This window comes from Abramis brama (assembly GCF_963993115.1).
Source record: "Abramis brama genome assembly, chromosome: 23".
Classification (NCBI taxonomy): Eukaryota; Metazoa; Chordata; class Actinopteri; order Cypriniformes; family Leuciscidae; genus Abramis; species Abramis brama.
The window spans coordinates 9,328,439-9,343,170 of NC_139985.1; the positions used below are offsets into that span (position 1 = coordinate 9,328,439).

General features: G+C 35.1%; 2 protein-coding genes across 2 annotated transcripts; one reads left to right on the forward strand and one right to left on the reverse strand.

Annotated features, from left to right (window-relative positions):
- Positions 1-974: 974 nt before the first annotated feature.
- cybb (cytochrome b-245, beta polypeptide (chronic granulomatous disease)) lies at positions 975-11,671 on the forward strand. Its single transcript, XM_084100247.1, has 13 exons — positions 975-1,390; positions 1,625-1,717; positions 2,180-2,290; positions 2,390-2,474; positions 3,588-3,736; positions 5,718-5,899; positions 6,598-6,730; positions 8,313-8,405; positions 8,479-8,732; positions 9,365-9,527; positions 9,956-10,102; positions 10,209-10,333; positions 10,572-11,671. The coding sequence occupies exons 1-13, from the start codon at positions 1,346-1,348 to the stop codon at positions 10,687-10,689; spliced, it is 1,698 nt and encodes a 565-aa protein (XP_083956373.1). The 5' UTR covers positions 975-1,345; the 3' UTR covers positions 10,690-11,671.
- A 386-nt stretch (positions 11,672-12,057) lies between these two features.
- On the reverse strand, positions 12,058-14,684 carry dynlt3 (dynein light chain Tctex-type 3). Its single transcript, XM_084100271.1, has 5 exons — positions 14,548-14,684; positions 14,050-14,091; positions 13,669-13,792; positions 13,433-13,510; positions 12,058-12,436 (listed from the first exon to the last, which is right to left on the reverse strand). The coding sequence occupies exons 1-5, from the start codon at positions 14,572-14,574 to the stop codon at positions 12,360-12,362; spliced, it is 348 nt and encodes a 115-aa protein (XP_083956397.1). The 5' UTR covers positions 14,575-14,684; the 3' UTR covers positions 12,058-12,359.
- Between the last annotated feature and the right edge of the window lie 48 nt (positions 14,685-14,732).

A 14,732-nucleotide genomic window follows, 5' to 3' on the forward strand; every position in this document is an offset into this window, starting at 1 on the left:
CTATTCCTTTAAAAACATTGTCATGAAGTGCCCTTTAAGGATCAAAAGGGAAAAATGAAATTAAAATGTTGGATTTCTGCCTTTTTACACTTTATGGTGGAATGTAAGAGGCAACGTTTGTTGAACTTTCAGATGAATATACTTTTTTTTTCTTGTTTTGTTTACAAAGCATATGAGCCAGCATGGTCCACTGAAGTGCATGTGAATTTCCCTAACAAGATGAAACCGCTGCTTTTGTCTTGTGATGTGGGAGCGCTCTGTCCCTTGTTTGGTGTCGGTTTGATTAATGTAATGGCTTCTAATCTCTCTCAGTGTCTGCATTATTTACAGCAGATTTATTTAAAAGATTGTATTTGCTAAGTTATAAGCTTTCGTTGATTTTTCCATCACTTTGAGGGCATTGCTTTCTTGACAACCTCTCAGGTTCATTATTAGTACTTCTTAATACTAATTTAATGCTTAAAATATTATCATTTTATTACTTAAAAAACAAAAATAGTAAGACTGTTAAATTAGTTCTGATTGGTCATATGATAGTGTCCTATCTTATGACAACATATGGCCTAAATTCAAGTAAATGCCTATAAATGCTTTCAGATTGTAAGGATTTATGAATAGTAAAGATTACAGTTGGGTTACAAGGCCAGGACCTTCATAATCCTGCAAAGAATATTTTGAACTCGTCTCATCCTTTTGCACATTGTTCTCATTTTTCCTACAAAAAGTATAAAATGTCATTCTTTTCATAGAGGGCAGTATATGATTGTATCTTAACTTTACTGCCCCCCCGTGGGGTGTTGAATGAACGAGTTAACTCATTCAGCAAGACTGTGGTCAGGGTTGCATCTGGAAACTCCCTTAAAAACATGTCCATAATAAGCACTGTATAGCACATCACATCACTGCTTTTGATATGTGCAACTGTCAGCTAAACCCATAATAAAATAAATAAATAAAAGAGAATGATATTTTGTCCATGAAAGGACATCAGTTTATTGATCTTTTCTGTCTGTCTATATGTGGGGGGCCAGGTTCACTTAAGTTAAAACCAATTTAACGAAAGACTGTAACAATTGCAGAAACATTATTTAAATCATATAACCATAACCGTTTTGACACTATAACAACTAACATTATATTAAAGATTAACATGCAGGCTGAGCTATAAACCAGAAAGAGAAGTGAGAGTTCACCTGATCCATCCCCTAGGGTTGAGGAACTTCGCTTGGTGGTTTCTGATTTGTGATGACATTTCCTGACTTGCTTCAATGCTTTATATCTCCATATATATTGTGTCTTACTTCAAATTCTCTCTTGATCTTCTCTTACAACACAGCTCAACACCATGGGAAACTTTGCAGCAAATGAAGGACTATCCATTTTTGTTATTGTAAGCTATTGGAATTAGGATTTTAGGATCGGTTTCTTATTTAAAATAACTTTTTAAAAATAATCTTTGGATTCTAAAGTTCTTCCTTTTTTCCGATTACTTGCTTTTTGTGTTCTCTTTTAGCACAATTATTTGTTAAACATACTGAAAAACAGAGATACTATTAATGTTTTATACTTGAATTACTTTTAATCATTACCAAATTTCTTAAACGTCCCCCGTTCTGTTTTTCAGCTTGTGTGGCTCGGCATCAATGCGTTCCTCTTTGTACATTTTTACATGAGATTTTTGTTTGACAGATACTACTATACTAGAGTCATACTTGGGGTAAGTGTCAAATCATTTATACATTTTAAATATTTATAATTTTTTTTATATATATATATATATATATATATTTATATTACATTATATCAATATAATTAATGTATTGTTGTAATTTTATAGTTACTTTAAGGTCAATTATTATACTGATGCCGTTATGTATGTTGTGTAATTGTAATAATCTGTGTAGTTGAATATAACGTTAAGACACTCAGTGTTAATTATATAGTTATATTGTAAATCAAATTTCTTGTTTGTATATTGTACTTTAATTTCTATGCTAATGTATTGTTAGATTCTACTCAGAACTTATGTAAGAGTACAATGTTTATATGTAAAATGTTACATTTACATTTGATCTGGAAGCACTATATATTTAATGCATATTTAAATGCACATATGTTGTTCAGAGCTTAAAATGGGAAATGAAACTTCCCCTGTCTCTCTCTGTCTCTGTGCCCACAGCATGCTCTCTCCTGGGCCAGAGCTCCAGCTGCATGTCTGAATTTCAACTGCATGTTGATCCTGCTTCCCGTCTGCAGGAACCTGCTCTCATTCCTACGCGGATCCATACAGGTCAGGAGAGGAGCATCAGAGCGAAAGTGAAAGGCTTATCCACTTCAGATAGTGAAAAGTGATGTGTGTGTCTGTGTTTGTGTGTGTGTGTGTTCACAGTGCTGTAGCCGCACTGCAGCCCGTCAGCTAGACAGAAACCTCACTTTCCACAAACTGGTGGCCTACATGATTGCTTTCCACACAGGTACAGTAAGAAAGACACTTTCACTTATTAGTTTCCACGTTTAAATCCTTTTCCTAATCTTTTTTCGATTTTCAAATCTTTCTAAAATGCCTCTAAAACTAAAATCTAAATTTGGTGTAGAAACAATTTTCACCCAGTAAATTGCCAATAAATTTCACAATTAACTGTGGGTCAGAAGTTTGAATAATTATTATTATTATAATTTTGTTTTAATGTTTTTGAAAGAATTCTCTTATACTCACAAATGCTGTATTTATTTGATCAAAATACAGTAAAACATTAATATTGTGAAATATTATTGCAATTTAAAATAACAGTTGTCTTTTTGAATATATTTTAAAATTATATTTATTCATGTGTTGGCAAAGCTGAATTTTCAGCATCATTACTCCAGTCTTCAGTGTCACATGATCCTTCAGAAATCATTCTAATATGCTGATTTGCTGCTCAAGAAACATTTCTTATTATTATCAAATTTGAAAACAGCTGCTTAATATTTTTTTTAAAACTAGAAATTAGTACTTTTATTCTGCAAGGATGCAACAGTAAATCCATTTATAATATTACAAATTTCTGTTCATCAAAAAAAATAAAATAAATGCATCATGATTTCCACAAAAATATTAAGCAGCGAAAACTGTTTTCAACATTGATAAAAATAAAAAACACAATTAATAATTGAGCACCAATAATAATTTATAATAACTGAGAAAGCAAATTAGCATATTAGAATGATTTCTGAAGGATCATGTGACACTAAAGACTGGAGTAATGATGCTGAAGATTCAGCTTTACCATCACAGGAATACATTCGATTTTTATAATATATTCAAGTTGAAAACAGTCATTTAAAATTGTAATACTATTTCACAATATTACTGTTTTTACTGTATTTTTTATTGAATAAATGCAGCCTTGGTGAACAGAAAAGACTTTCAAAAAGTCTTAATTATTCCAAACTTTTGACCACCAGTGTAAAACATAGCCTACCCCAATAATCTTTGTTTTATTTACAACTTCAAAAAAAGTAATATTTACAGTGCAGCCTATACGTCTTGCATGTATGATATTTTATAGATAATTAACTTGCTGATTCCTTGTATATTCCCCCAGCCATCCACATCATAGCTCACCTGTTTAACTTTGAGAGATTCATGGATTCCCAGCTCATGATCAACAGCAGTTACCTGCCCTACGTGCTCTCTCAAATCGGCAACAATGACAACAGGTCCTACCTGAACCCCATCAGAACCAATGAGACGGTGAGTCTTTCCAGCGAGTTTTGCAAGGTTTTTACTCATTTCAGTAACACATTTTTGTGTCAGAGTTACACATTCTCAGTGTCAGCAGAAGTTCCCTCTAAAACACTGATTCTGAAGCAGCTTCCTGCTCATTACGCAAGGAACCTCCAACTGATCTGACTTCAGGCCCGTAGGATACCTCCCACTTCCACCCACAGAACCATCATGCTGCTGCCGATGTTGTGGTCACATGATTTTTAAATTCTGTTGCCATAGTGTTGCAATGATGACCCAGTGGACAATAGCCAGAAATAGAAAACATGAGAGGATGAAAAGCTTATGATCATTACAAAAACATTTACAGTGCCATGTTGAAACACAATCGACACTGCTAGTGTCACACAATCACACACTGGTGACACGCCCCCCAAGGAAGAAAATTTTGAAAAATAATGATGACTTGAAATGATGACTTCTGGTGAATATTGTGGAAACTAATTGATATATTTAGATAAATATATTTAATACATTATAGCATATTATAATACAACTTATTAGGCCTATATTTATAGAATAGCAAAGTAGGCCTAATCATTATATAAGACTGAACCACATAAGTTAGATGTAAAATATAAAGCCTATCATGATCATTTTGCCAACAATGAACCATGGATTTGTTTAGTTTATAATACGTTTTATTTTAACTTAAACAAATAAAACATAGGCTATACTGTAACATTCAAAACTTATCGGCTTAGACTGCATTTGAAGAAAAATAAACACAACAGTTTTCTGTAGCCTTGTGCAAACTTATTCAATAGAATTAGACTTCTAGAATGTTCTTTCCAGTGCAAAATTTTTTTTTTAAAATTTAATTAGACAACATTTTAAGGAAGTGTAGTGCAAATATATTTATATAATTATACTTCCATTATAGTTAACTTTCTTTCCAGTGCAAAACAATAATACATAAAAAAAACAGCTAATAAAGAAAATCTAAAATATTGCACTCAAATACTGCATTCAAGCAATACAACACCTGTATGTATGCACATGGAAAATCTCACAGAAATAAATAAACCTCCACATTGTGCAGCTATTTTTTCCATGTGTACTTTTTTGATTTCTTTACAATGTTAGGCTAAACCTGTACTATCGCTTTTAATATAATCACTTTCTTATCAACTATATTTGAGTTTTAAAAATCCACATGATTACATAGCCTACCATATCAGCCTCTGGAGACGTCTTACGGACAAGGAACCTTGACAATTGGCCTTGTATTCATTGTCCCTCACGCATTCCAGCCACGGGTAGTAATTTTCCCATTCAATTCTATATTTTTGTGCTCTTTTATTTTTCGCCGGCTGCTCGGAGGTAGTCATTTTTACATTTCCCGCTGTTGTCACTTGTCGTCATCGTTGCTACGATACGTGACTCACAATGACTGAAACGACCAATTAAAAGGGCATTCTCTGATGATGTTCCAAGATGTTAAAAACGCTACGCTGATCATAGACAAACGGGGAGAAATTAGTATCTACCGCACCGTCGGGTTTTTTTTCCTTATCGCCTACAAATGTCTTCGTTCATAGTCTGACATATATCAGAAGCTATGTGTCTGTCATGGATTTGCACTGAATTGATTCTCAAAAATACGGAACAAAGTGCGTTCCGTATCAGTTCAATACGGAACAAGACTTTTATGTGTCAAATACGGAACGATTCCGTATTATACGGAACGGTTAATTGAGAGAACCTACAACAGATTTGAATTTTTTTTAATAGCATTTATTTGAAATTTTGTAACATTTTAAATCTCTTTACTACCACTGTCCTTGCTGAATAAAAATATGAATTTCTTTTACAAAAAAAAAAACAATCTTTTGAACAGTAGTGTACATCAGTCTGAAAACTGCACTGCACCGTCTACTCTAACTTTATCTCTTTTTGACCGTAATGTTTTATAATATGGTCATTTTTTGTGTTTTTGATTTCCCAGAACCCAACCATAGTGATGTTCACAACTATAGCGGGACTGACGGGGGTGGTCATCACCCTCGCCCTCATCCTCATCATCACTTCCTCCATGGAGGTCATCAGAAGGTCGTATTTCGAGGTGTTCTGGTACACCCATCACCTGTTCATCGTCTTTTTCATTGGTCTGGTGCTTCATGGAGTTGGGTGAGGGTTTAATTCAATTAATATTTTTATTTTTTGTTAATCGAAATCTAAACCAAATCTGAATCTCACAATATGATACATTAGATAATCCTGTTTTGAAGGAACAAATGCAATAATACATCTAGAGAGAGGTTTTTAGTTCTTGAGCAGCAAATCAGCATATTAGAATGATTTCTGATGTATCATGTGACACTGAAGACTGGAGTAATGATGCTGAAAATTCAGTTTGCCATCACAGGAATAAATTACATTTTAAATTACATTTACATTCACACTAAACCGACACAAAAAAACATTTTAAATTACATTTTAAATTACATTTTAAATTACAATTTTAAATTACATTTTAAATTACATTTTAAATTACAATTTTAAATTACATTTTAAATTACATTTTAAATTACATTTACATTCACACCAAACCGACACAAAAAAAACAACTAAAAAACTAAGTCGGCTTGGTGTGTCCCTGGCTTAATAGTTGTTGATTTGAAAACACCAACTCATTTCTGATCATTCATGCTAGTGAACACAAAGTTGGGGTTACAGTTGCAAGCTAATAAAAGGCAGGTTTTCCAGCAGCCTTTATTGAAGCATCATGTAAATTGATGGCATAATACAGTACTTGTTGACAGGTACATAATGCTAGCAGAAGAAATATCATGCATTATTTATGCAATAACAGTATGTCTGTGTAGGCGTATTGTGCGAGGCCAGACTCTTGAAAGTGAAAAAGTGCACAACCCTATTGAATGTCACAGCAAGTTTGAGACCTGGGGTCAAAATGGCACCAACTGCCCTGAACCTGTCTTTGCTGGGAACCCACCGATGGTATATCATAAATCTCAAATACAATCTATAATCTATGGAAGCTTGTTTCTGCCACGGGGCAGATTAATTTTGACTTTAATCAAACAATTATTTTTTCTCGCAATTGCTAGTTTATATCTCCCAGTTCAGATTTTATAACTCATAATTGCTAACTTATATATCACAATCACAAAGTCAGATATAAACTCAGAATTGCAAGATTAAAAAGTTCAAATTGTGAGATAAAAACTTGCAATTAAAAATGCAACTCTTCATTTCACAATTTCTTTCAACCCGCACATGACATGCAGGAGAAAATATCTGTATCGTGGCCACGAATTAACAATTTGTTACCACGGCTTACTAATACATCAGCATGATTTACTAATTCGTTCCCTCGTTTTAAGTAAATTGTGCACACAATATAATAATTTGTTCCCTCACTTTACCACATAATGCCCATGATATAATAATCTGTTCCCTTGTTTTACTAAATTGTGGCCATGTTGTAATAGTTTGTTCCCTTGTTTTAGTTAAAGGATTAGTTCCCTTGCAAAAAATGTTTTGCTGATAATTTACTCACCCCGATGTCATCCAAGATATCCATGTCTTTCTTTCATTAGTCGAATAGAAATTAAGGATTTTTCTCCATATAATGGACTTCAATGGCAACCAGCTATACCAGCTATATGTTTAAAGAAGGTTCAAATGTCAGTCTCAGTGCAGCTTCAAAGTCTCTACACGATCCCAGTCGAGAAACAAGGGTCTTATCTAGCGAAACGATCGGTCATTTTCTAAAAAAAATAAATAAATACACTTTTAAACCACAAATGCTTGTCGTGTACCATCTCTGAGATGTGCGACGCATTGCGTCATCACGTTGGAAAGGTCACGTGTCACGTCATCTATCTGAGTTATTTGTCTGTGTTTTTTTTTCGTGACCTTTCCACCGTGGTGACGTAATACGTGGCGCATCTCAGAGATGGTACAAGATGGGCATTTGTGGTTAAAAAGTATATAATTGTTTTGTTTTTTTTAGAAAATGACCGTTCGTTTCACTAGATAAGACCCTTATTTCTCGACTGGGATCGTTTAGAGACTTTGAAGCTGCATTGAGACTGACATTTGAACCTTCTTTGAACATTGGAATAGTTGGTTGCCATTGAAGTCCATTCTGAGTAGAAAAATCCTGGTTTTCCTCAAAATCCTTAATTTCTTTTCGACTGAAGAAAGAAAGACATGGATATCTTGGATGACATCGGGGTGAGTAAATTATCAGCAAATTTTTTTTTGAAAGTGAGCTAATCCTTTGAATCAAAACGAGGGAACGAATTAGTACAACATGGCCACTAATTACTAAATCAAGGGAACAAATGAATAAGTTGTAAGAACAAATTTGAAGTTTGTGGGCATGATTTAAACTAAAATAAGGGAACGAATTAGTAAATTGTGTCTTAATTAAAAAAAAAAAAATTTACTTTTTTTTTTTTACTTTTTTTTTTATTTCATGGTAGAAACAAGCTTCCATAATAACCATATTTTACCACATAAATACATACAAATGTATTGTCTGCATTTAAAACACATGTACTTCCTCTTACAGACGTGGAAGTGGGTGGTTGGCCCCATGTTTCTATACGTCTGCGAGAGACTCGTGCGCTTCTATCGCTCACAGCAGAAAGTGGTGATCACCAAGGTTAGGAAATCAAGTTATTTAATTAGCAACCAATGTATTTCTTCCCCTCTCACCATATTACGCCACTTTGCAGGTAGTGATGCACCCTTCCAAAACCCTCGAGCTGCAGATGAAGAAGAAGGGCTTTAAGATGGAGGTCGGACAGTATGTTTTCATCCAGTGCCCGTCGATCTCTCAGTTGGAGTGGCATCCCTTCACCCTGACCTCTGCCCCGGAGGAAGACCACCTTAGCGTGCATATCCGAATTGTAGGGGATTGGACAGAAGCCCTTTATAAGGCCTGTGGAGGTGACAAGACTGTGGTGCTGGATGCTTGGACACTACCAAAGTAAGATTAAAGTGACACATGTGTTATTTAACGAGATGGTGAACATTCTGTCATCATTTAACCCACCCTCATGTTATTCAAAACCTGTATGACTTGTTTTGGACAGCACTAACTTTCATTGTATGGATAAGAACATTTTTAAAAATTTCTTCATCTGCAGAAGAAAGAAAGTCATACAGGGTTGGAACAACATGAAGGTGAATATTAATGTGCAAATGATCATTTTTGGGTGAACTATCTTCTTAATGTCAAATTTTTCTTATGGAACTCAAAAACTTCAATTACACAGATGCATTGTTTTAAATAGTACTAGAGAGTTTCACTTGTAAAATGGGAAAATACATGTGTAAAAAGGGGATGTGGGCGTACAATCAGTTGCAAATAAGAGAAGTGTGGGAAGACCAGGTTTCTGTTTGAGAAGATGGTAGGCAATACAGCGATTTCAACATGAGTGAATTTTTGTTGCCGTTTCTTCCTATGCGTTTCCTAATTTCTTCCTCCTTCAGTACAGAACTGGAAGAATGCAAATTGTACAACATGATAAGCGAACAATGCAATTGTCAGTTATTTCTGTGAAACGTCTTGCAAAGAATGTTCCCATGCATAATGGCTCTCTGGTGTTCTCTGTGTAGGATGGCTGTGGATGGGCCGTTTGGGACGGCCAGTGAAGACGTCTTTCAATATGAAGTTGTGATGCTGGTTGGCGCCGGTATTGGTGTGACACCTTTCGCTTCTGTTCTGAAGTCTGTGTGGTACAAGCACGTCCAGGAGAACAAAAACGTCTTCACCAAAAAGGTGATGAACAGCACTAAGTTTAGCAATTCAAACTTTGAATGATAGAACAACATCTTTGTTTTCATTTGTTTGCAGATGCCACGATTTTACATATAGGAATATATATAATATACTTTGGGAAAATATTTATATATACATATGTATGTATGTATATGTATGTATATATATATATATACACACACATACAGTGTGTGTATATATATATACACGAATAAAAGTGTATATATACGAATAAAAGTGTAAAATGTATGTGTTCTACTTTAAAGATGTTTTGCAATTGAAGTCTATAGACAAAAATTGAAGTCTATAGACAAAAATAGAATAAAAATAAATACATACTTTCCACTAGTCTGAAAGAAGTCGAGTAATGTAAGTAATGTGGATTGCAAGGGTTACTAAAGTAATGTTCTGACATTTGACTTGTGCAGATCTATTTCTATTGGCTGTGTCCGGAGACACAGGCTTTTGAATGGTTCGCAGACCTTCTGCAGAGTTTGGAAAGACAGATGACAGATAAAAACATGAGCGATTTCCTCAGTTACAACATCTATCTCACACGCTGGAAAGACGCTGAGGTGGGTGAAAAGATGTGCTTGTTGAATGGCAGATAATGTAAACCATTTTGAACTTCACTAAAAATCCAAACTGTCCTATGATAGTCATTTTGATTACTGTTTAAAGGCGGCCCACCTTAGGGTTCAATACGAGGCGGAGGATGATCCTATCACTGGGCTTAAGCAGAAGACTCGGTATGGTAAACCCAACTGGGACAATGAGTTCAGTGCCATCGCTACCCAACACCCAGGGTATGTAGACTGTGCTAAATGAACCATTATAAAACAGATCGTTCCAGTCCTTGATTATAATTGGTTGAGCCACGTTCAAAGCCGCTGTAAATTATTCTAAAAACAGTCGTGCCTAACAACGCACCTTAGCTGTTCTAAATTCACCGTAAACCACGGCCTCTTGGGGCTTATTGCTTTAGTGAAAAAATGCTTTTTTAATACACTTGCTGAGTATTATTGTTTTCTCTTCCTCTCTCAGTTCAAAAGTTGGCGTTTTCCTGTGTGGTCCCACGGCACTGGCCACAGCTCTGGGGAAGCAGTGTCATTCACACACAGAATCTGGAGCTGAATTTATATTCAACAAAGAAAACTTCTGATGTGCTTCACCACCATTTGGACAACTCATGTGTATCAGAACCTATGGATACTGATGAACACATTTTAAATCAATGTATACACTGCAAGAACGAATTCTTATGCCTGGTTCAGATTACACGATTTTTTTGTCTGTTACGATAGTCACTGTGTCAGATTACACGATTTTGACTCCTAAAAATCTTGTCACGTCGTGGACAAGAAACGTGTCAGACTACACGTTGTTTTCCGACCAGTCATCGCGAGCCGTCTCACATACTCATTCACTCGCACATACACACGCTCACTCACATAGCATACACGCACTCACTCGCGCGCCGTCGTCGTGGAGGACCGTTAAAAAAATTAAACATGCTAGTCTTTCTGTCGTGATGTCGTGAGGCATCGCAGACGCGACGTTGGTTGTCGCCCACTATGACACACTATACGAGATGAAACGATCGAATCTTGCGTCCCGACGCCCGTTGTCGTTTGCGAATCCCCACGACACCCTACGTCAAACGGATCGTGCCAAAATCGTGTAATCTGAACCAGGCATTAAAGAGTAATTTTGGACTTGTTTTCTAATAGGCCTATACAGTATACGTACAGTAGTCAACGTTTGAAGTGGATCAAAACCTTTAATCAAAGTTATACATGAATTTTGAACAATACCCGTTCTCCACTTCAAAATAAAATTACTGTGTAGAATATTAATGCTTGTGTTCAAAGATTGTATCTTGAATACGTGTTTTGTCTTACTGAATTGGTAGAAATGTATTTCACTTTGTTGTTTAAAATGGTTTAGGTTTAAAAATGATGAAATTCTTGTTAAGAATAGACTTTTTGCATTGCAAGTTTTTGTCATTATGATGCAGAAGTAATTGATTTTTATGCACTATAAAGATCAGTGTTATTTTACTGTTAGTGTGTGAAACTACCCTGCTTTCCAAACATGCTTCCCCTTTCTTAAGTGGAAGTTGAATAAACCCTATGAAATCTTGAGTTGTGAATTTTGGTGGTAATCACTTTCAGTCCTTTTCATTCATATTATGGTATAGTGGGTTCCCGTTTGAAAGTCTTTAACATGGTGCAACAATTCTGTATGGGATTTATAGATGGACATGTGTGTAAAAATGAACCTACTCTTATAACTCTTTCAGCAAAATGATTGTGTGCTTGCTGGTTTCAAACTTAGAAGTGGAAAAACTCCCAGAAATGACATCAAACATAATGACATGAAGTGACATCCTTGCATTGTTGTAAATGTCCCCTATTATTTTGTATGTGGTTCTATCAGAGTTTAAATAGCCTATATTTTCAGACACAAAAAAAATGTCTTTGGGTGCAAATCCTCCCAAAAAAATAATGAAGACAAACATCCTGATATATAAATTTTCCTCAACTGGATTATTAAACCCAAAGCAGACAACTTTAATAATTAAACATCAACATATTCTATACAGAGCAAAGGTGCATGTAACCTTCGCAAGTCCAAAAAAAAACAAAAAATACATGTAAAATGTGGTAGACAAGCACTTGCAGATTAGGTAAAGCAGACAAGTTGAACATGGTTTAAGTCTTAGCCGATGTGCTGAAGGCTTCATAACAGACATGATGGTATAATCGTCAGAGCGAAGGTCGTTTTCCCGATCTGTGTCTGTGTGTGTCACATCTCAGCCCTGGTTCCTGCTCATAGCGCAATAGCCACTGCAAACACACTGACGACGCAGTACATGGTGCGGTTCTCCCACCTCACTGTGCAGCTTCCTGCGAAAACACACACATGCTAGAATGAAATCAGATGCACAAAATGCTTCATCTTATTTAGTTGATCTGAATCACATCTGGCAAAATCATGTGATAGTGCCACATAATTGCTATACTTTTTACAAAATACAGGTTTTAAAACAAAAAAGTAATAAGAATAATGAGTATTAGTGATCACCATGCTTTCATTTATTATAGATGCAATGAATATAACGCACAAGAACACATATTTGGGTAGCTGACATGAAATTTAGAAATTCAGTGGTGTCCTTCTGCATGCAGTAGATAATCTTAAATTATTTGAAACTTTTCATGAGAGACTAGAATATTTGAACTGTAAAAACACTGCAAAACTTTAAAAAAGTGAATAAAAATAAAATATTTTAATAAAATGAGAAAGATATTTGCATAAACTGTGTCCAAAGATTTACATTTCCTATTATACACATTTTATACAAATTTAAGTCTTTATATAAAATACAATAACATTCAATAAAAAAAGGACATGTATTAAATATAAAAACATTGACATATTAACTGAATATACATAGAAGCAACATAAAAATACTTTACCAAATTAATGATATGCACTCAATGCATCTACTTCAATTTTATTTGTCAAAGAAATATCAAGAGGGAAGGCCAATGTGATCCATATAATGGACATATTTATATCAAATATATGGACCCTTTTCAAATCTCTGGGGTTCTCAGAAGCAGAAATGGTAGTAATTGGGAAAAATTCTGAGACGACAGCAAATATAATTTCTGTATTCGTTTAAATTTGTTTTTTGTAATTTCCTGTCAAGGTAATAAATCTGTTTTTATTTTATTTTTTATGAAAATATGCAAAACTGTACAAGATTTGCAATGTTGATAACTGTGGATGTGCATCATCACAGTCTGTAAAAAGGGTCCATTGTATTATATCCTTTTGGTCCAGATGAGCTAACGCTATTGAAGCACTAAACAGTTCTAAAGAACTAAAAGCTTTACCATCAGTGGTAGTGTCCCAGTAACAAGAGTTGGCTGTGTGAAGACCTGCGCCGCTTTTCTGCATCACAGCACAGTTGACTGAAATATATACATAATATATACAATCAACAACTGCACTTTGTATAATGTCTTTCAGCTTTGTGCAAAGATGATGTATAGCCTTATAAATATATTATCAGATCTATAACCTATTCAATATTTGTATACAAGATGAACTCAATTGGAAAGGCTCGTACCAATATACTTGAATGGTTTCCCCTGTTTCACTAACTGAGTGAGAGTGTGTTCGACTATGCTGGCTGTCCACTGGTTCACTTTGTTCTGGCTGTAGTCCACGCCTCCAATAATACCCTCAATGCACTGACCGATAAACACACACACACACACACACACACACACACACACACACACACACACAGAAAGAGAGAGAGAGAGAGAGAGAGAGGGAGTTAATGGAGCAGACTTGCACTCAAATAAATAGGCTAGCATTAATCCTGCAGGCATGAGTTAAACATGAGACTAACAACAATGCATTTCATTCAGTGAGATAGGCTACACCATAGGGTGCTTAATGTTGTTTTATATATATATATATACTTTCTGACAGTGAATATTACCTCCTTAACAACATTACTTGCTTCATCTGGGCTGAAAGACATCTGAAATTAGAGTGAAAAGAGATGAACACACTGTCAAACTGGTTTAAATGCATCCACAACATTATATTTAGTGACCAAAATGTACATTTAAGACATGTATGTTAGGGGAAAAAACTCAAAATGTTCAAAAATAATAGTTTATGATATTTCAACGGTTTCCTTTATGATTCAAGCTGACGTTATGATTTGGCCACACCCTGAAGCCTTTTCCATAAAAACGTACAACAAAAAGATGTAAATTCTAAATCGAAATGAACTTTTAGTGATCTGTGTATACGTAAAAGATGTAATGATGTCAAAATATGAGCGTTTAAGGATGATGAAGTGATATTATGTTTCTATCCGGATGAAGCGGTTAGCAGGCTAGCGGTAAAAGCAAGTCTACTGTTTACCAGCTTTGAAAGCTTATACAGATAATAACCAGTTGCACCATGTAATGCCTTATATAACACCTACTTCATCTCCAGAATGATACTCCTCCATCTTATCAGTTTTAAAACCAAAAAATCTGGAGTCTGGACAACAAACTCTGCTCAGATGACTGTAGCTGTTCTCTCACTGACAACTAAGGCTGATGTTAGCAACAAAATGGCGATTGAGTGCTGCCACCTACTGGCGCTCTCCGACTCAACATGTCTATC